The following is a 6,000-nucleotide window of genomic DNA, read 5'->3' on the forward strand; positions in this document are numbered from 1 at the left end:
AGTCTTAGGTGCCCGATATCCCTTGTTTAGATGTTAGATTAAGTAGAAGTTTCATAATCAGAAACATACGTATAGTTACTAATACTACGGTCTATTGGTCTAAGACAATAACCGAGAAGCCCGGTATCATTTGAAATTAAGGTGAACTCTTTGGGTTCTCTCTGATATACTACTCTGGCTTAATAGAGGGATCATATGAGCAAATCCTAGCCCCTTTCGCCCTGTGTAAATAGAGGAGAGAGAAGCACCGTACAAGTTTAGACTGAGGTTTTCAAATGAATAAGCAATCTCCCAATCATGAAATATTGAAGCTAATAGTGGGATAGGATGTCCCTGTAAAGACTGTATTACCGTGGCGGTGTGATTTCAGACACAGGGATACGATTTGAAACCAGGAAAATCACTGAATGAAATGGATTTTCAGAATCTTTGTGTCTTTAACTAGGTGCCTGTAAGATTAAATTGTAATGGTTAGGGTCAGAGTATAAAAGATCAATCTAGAAAGCATAAAATTAGTCACTATCTCTAAGAATCTTGCTCCTGAAGCCTACACTCTTACCAACTTACCAACAATTATTATCTTTCAGCCTACTGTTTGAGATACCTTTCACACCGATTAATAGTTTTCATGGATCCTGTTAGATTTTATCAGCCATGAATAGACAGCTCCGGGGCACACCAGCTTCCTGCTCGGCCGCCTGTTCACAGTCACCACCTGCCTATTCCTGTCAAACTTCCCCACGACCCGGCCTTCCAGATTCGAGTCATTGCAATAAGCAGGTGATACTACCACAACCCAGCAATAACAAAATTAAGGATGCTAGCGTCCTGTTAGATGACAGGAGTAGACAAGAGAATATTGATTTGACTACATATGTAATAACTCCCAAATCCTTAGAGCCAGGACACTTGCTGCAACTTGCGAAGAAAAGTGTGTGCAGCAACGGTAATTCTTCTAGCGATGATAAAGAGTATAATCATTTCCGCACGACTTCTACTGGAAATTACAGGGAAAATAATGGTAGCATCAATGGTGAGACGATGGCTTTTATTTAAGTAGCCTATTGGACTCGAATACGTGCTAATTAAAACAGATGAATCGGTGTTAGGCAATCACCACCGCACAAATCACACTTACACCACACCAGCCAATACAAATTACCTCTTTTTCGGGAGATATAGAGCCGCCGTATTCTACGGCAACGGCTCCGGAAAGATGGCATTACGTAGGCCTGGGCACTCTAGCGTCTAATTTTTTTTAACCGAATATCACGCTTAATCACCGTTATCTTTTGCTCTACGGCATCGCGGGAAGCCATTAAGCTTTTGGCGCCGAGTTCATTTTACAGAAGAGACCACGGTAGGCATTTCGTCGTCACGGTAAGAATTCCACTCTAACTTCCGTGTAAGTCATCTCTCCTAATTACTAACCAAACCTTCTAAAAGAGGAGAATTGCGCTTATTACCTTAATTGTTGGAATATATTATTCGCGGTCTCGTACGACGGTTAATTACGTAGTATAGGTAGTCACCGGCGTGCTGGCAGTCAGCCACCACAGCCAGCAGCCGTACGGGTGAACCCCACACCCTTATCTATAGACCACATACGAGGAGAAGAATCCCTTCTTCTCCTTCGTACGACAGCGCTGAATAGATCTATTTGTCGCCCACACCGTACGGAAAGAATTGAATGGAGAAGTCATTCCACATTAATATATATAACCTTGTTATAAAGAGTCTGGGCAAACGCAAATGTTTCAGGGTGGGATCTGGTACGGAATACAAACCTTTATTATTTTACTCGACGGGGGACCGCTTACTAAAAAGGGCGACGTAGTAACGCGCGATTATCTCGAATTAATTAAAGAGTATCTCCCTCATTATCTAGATAAGGAAGTAATTTACACGGCAAAACCCGTAAAAAATATAGCTTGTGAAGCAAGTAATAAGATTGTAAAGTAGCCCGTATATAGCCCTTATCTTAACCCTGTCGAGAACCTTTGAAAACTAATAAAAGAGCATATCTGCGAGAAGCATAAGAAACTCCGTACATTATCTGATTTACAAGAGGCAATAAAAGAATTATTATAAACTATGGTTTAAGTAGAGGAAGAGATTAGTATACCTAGTTATGATAAATATATTAAATAACTTTATGCCGGCGCATATCGAAGCGGTCATACTAGAAGGATGATGGTATACCGGATATGAACTACATAAATTTGAACAACAGCTAATCAGTAATAGTATACATTTTAATCCGGTAATTCTGTGATTTATTTGGGTTGAGTTATATATGATTGAATTCTGTTGTTATATCCCGGAAATGTGGGAATATCGCGATGGCTTCAGACTTTTGTGTCCCCACTGTGCCAGTCCTCTATTAGGTTGCCCGAGCTACTTCACGATAGTACCCCTTAGTAGGCGTGAGTTAGTGGGACATGTCCGCATGTACCCTACTCGGTTCAACAATTACGCGGTCCCTTCGAACCGAACTGATTTAGAACTGGTGCGAGGTTTTCTGCCAATCCAAACAGGGCAACTGCACCGGCACTTGCCAGCCACCCGAACGAGCTCATCCCACACTATATAGGTTTACATCAGGGCTATCATTACCCAAGTCGATAAGGCTAATAGTCTGCTTCATGTATTGCGACTATCATATTCTATGCACGTTTTCCACACAGAAGCCGTAGATATCGGTGTAGCATTGGAAATTCCAAATTTATCTCCCTGAAATGCAGCAAAAATTTGAACTTCTTTCTATAACTCGAGACTTTCAGAGTATTATCAGTAGACAGGTTATAATGTTTTATACGCCAGACCCTCGGATCCATAATGTAAACGCCAAACTTCTAATCGAATTTAACAAAAGCAGAGAAATCATCAGCAATTATTTGTTGTAATAATCCTACAATGCTAGTCCAGTGCCGTCGCCAGTCCACCGATATAACGCCAAAAGTTCACGCCGTCGCTGGTGCTGCTCACCGAGGTCTTCAGGCACACGGCCGCGGACCTGTGCAAGAGCGCTTCGCATTACTCTACTAAAGTTTCGCTAGCTATATATCAGCACCAAAATTGCATCTAGATACTAAGATGAGTTTACCTGATATCCTGTATTAAGCGTGACGACGCATGCCTCGTGAGCACGGATGATGGTTTCACAAGCTCTCACAACACTCGCGGATGCCTCGGCTTGAAGCTTGTCGGCAATTAAAAGAAGGAGGAATGACCCTTGAAGTAGGTAAATTCCGTAGAAAAACGGCATAAACTCCAAGCCTGGGTCGTACTGAAGAATATTGCTAATAGCTTCGGCAGCAGAAACTGCGTGGCCAGTAGCGGTAATGAAATCTTGCGATGAAATCCAGAGATCATCATCGTCAAAAAGATTGATTGGATCCCATTTTCCAGCCAATAAGATATGGAGTACATGCATGACATGAGTACCGTATGTTATGACTATCCGCGTCTGGATATCTGATTCTGTCATTCGTGATGAGTTGGTACCGACCGAGCGCGCTGATGGCGACCCCATACGCTCAAGTTCTCCGGGCATCTCCAAAGTTAGTAAGGGTTCGCTCGAATTATTATTATAGATGTGGAAATATTGTTGCTCAAATTTCTTGAGGCTCTCTTCATATATCTCGAGATGGCGCCTAATTTCTGCTACTTGACCGTCCCATTCGGGGGCGGATCGAAAGCTGATTCCGAAACGAGGGTGGTTACGCGCGTGATGAAGCTCAACAATCTCACCAAGAATTGCCATAAGTGGCAGAAAATACCCAAAGATAGAATGCCCACTACATTCGAAGTGTGGACCTCTGACTTGGTGGTGAGATAGCGCCGGGTCCGTATTGTTTGGTTTAAAGTCGCCATTTTGCCATTTTGTATCATTCATTGGCTGAAGAAGACCTCCGCATTCTATATCCAGGAGGAATAGGGGTCGATTGTAACAAAGTGCAAGATGCCGATCCATGGTATATGCAAGCCACCATATACGTCTCCTTTCCTCCCGTCCTTCATTAGTGATAGCTCCTAATTCGTCGTTAAGTTCGTTAACGGCGTTGTTATTAATAGTTTTGGGATCAATTTGTTGTGAAGCCGAGGATGGAAGTTCACATCCCAGCTTCAACTCTCGCGCGAGTGACCAAGCCGCATTCCACCACCTTAAGCTGGCACCCTTATACTCGCTGGCTGAAAAGACTGTGGCGAGATGAATATATGTGACGATATCGTCCGGTGTTCCTGCAGTTCCGAATGGACCAGACCTTCCGGCCGCATTGTCCAGGCTCATAAAACAGGGGATTGCAATGCCCAGTCCTCCTACAGCTACATCGTCCATAACAGAACTGGTAACTGGGGATGAATCTCTAGAGAGTGTGTGTATTAGTGGCTTTAGTAAACTGACCGTAAGCTCAAGTAGCCTATGGCAGATTTTACCTCGAGCTGATGGAACGCTGGCTATAAATGGCGCGTCGCTGGTTTGTGCTGATACCCATAAAATGCTTGCCAATAATGCTGGCTGGCATTGCCTCGGTTGATTGGGATGGAGGAAGGACCGCTTTCTGAAGACGAAGCCAAGAATGTAAGGAGACATCGGATGAGCGTGAGCAGACGAATAGCTCGCAAAGTACAGATCAATTAAGTCGCAGGCTAGAGAAACCGGAATTATGTTCCCTAGATGTGGGAGGAGAGGGTTTAGAACAGGGTATCGCAGTTGCTGGTGGTAGTTGATTTGCGGAATGTACGACTGGTATCGCGGCGGTGAGGATGGCATTGTTACCCGGCCGGCGGATGTTGGCTCTCCTGTAATGGGGTAGGCACTAATAGGGCTGGCACCTGTTATGTAATTGCCTGCGCTCTGGGGTAGAAGACCGAAGGAAATATCTGTACAATTTGAAAGACCGGGTTGACTGGGTCCGTAGGAGTTACGGGCTGGCCCAGTCATCATTTGTCCAAATACGTCCAAGTTCAAAGAAGTTGGACTACCAAGCTGATCGCTTTCTAGTGCTGAGATATTGGTAGCTAGATGAGGTTGATCAGAGCTCAACTCTGCCAGACTATCCAGACAAGAAACAGCTTGTCCTCTCTCCATGACTTCTTCGGAAAGGTTATTAAACACATTTTCATTGGAAGTAGACAGTTGACGCTGCTTCGATTTACCGCGGTTTGTCCTATGTTCGGTTGACAAGCCATCGTCGTCTAGGGTGGAAGACTCTCGAACATCTTGAACCTCTGCCGCCTGCACGGTCGCCTTTTGAGCCAGGTCTTTGCGGGAGATTTTGCCTCTTTTCTTTCGTTCCCGGATATATTCGCACCCAAGACCAAATTCTGCTGCTTGTTAGCAAACTTATCCGATTCGCAGAAAGAAACACCATTACTACCTATACAGTGTGCGCAAGGGTGTTGTCCATCGCATTTCGTCCGCATTTGGTTGCACTGGTCGCAAGCTCTGCTAATTCTCCTTCGAATGGGAACCCCGGTGCTGGTTAGTCGAGCTTCAGGGGCTTTGTAGAGTTCTCGATGTTTTGGTTGCGGCGCTTCGGACGAGTGAGGCGCAGATACACCAACATGTTGCTGTAGGTGTTGAACAGCGTGCTGAGAGCCGTGACTAGAGGCATCGAGATTCACCCTATGAAGATAATCTGCAGAGACATAGGAGTCTGGCAGAAACGTTTTAGTTGGGAGAGAATGATCGGAAGAAAATCGCTGAAGAGGATTAGAAAGCATCTTCGCAGCTCCAGAAGGAAGCATCTCCAGTACTAAAGCCGCTATTGGAAGTGATTCTCTTGTTAATCTAAGGTATATATTATACTAGAGAAAGCACCTAAATTCGAACGACTAGAGTAAGTTAGGTGAGTAATGTCGGTGTCTGTATAATTTGAAGGTAAGAGTGCATCTAGAAAAGCGGTATGTACTGTATAATTGAGGAAGATGTAACTATAGCAAGCCTTGATAGTAACGGTGATATTTGCGGAGTACGGCAATAGGCCAGACTGA

The 6,000-nt window shown here is 44.3% G+C and overlaps 1 protein-coding gene across 1 annotated transcript; it reads right to left on the reverse strand.

Moving 5' to 3' along the window:
- Positions 1-2,911: 2,911 nt before the first annotated feature.
- BKA67DRAFT_514572 (fungal-specific transcription factor domain-containing protein) lies at positions 2,912-5,730 on the reverse strand (the record flags this gene model as incomplete). Its single annotated transcript, XM_046097658.1, has 3 exons — positions 2,912-3,055; positions 3,107-5,334; positions 5,385-5,730. The coding sequence occupies 3 exons, from the start codon at positions 5,728-5,730 to the stop codon at positions 2,912-2,914; spliced, it is 2,718 nt and encodes a 905-aa protein (XP_045962378.1).
- Between the last annotated feature and the right edge of the window lie 270 nt (positions 5,731-6,000).

Source organism: Truncatella angustata, assembly GCF_020726525.1.
Source record: "Truncatella angustata strain MPI-SDFR-AT-0073 chromosome Unknown BKA67scaffold_2, whole genome shotgun sequence".
In the NCBI taxonomy this organism is placed as follows: domain Eukaryota; kingdom Fungi; phylum Ascomycota; class Sordariomycetes; order Amphisphaeriales; family Sporocadaceae; genus Truncatella; species Truncatella angustata.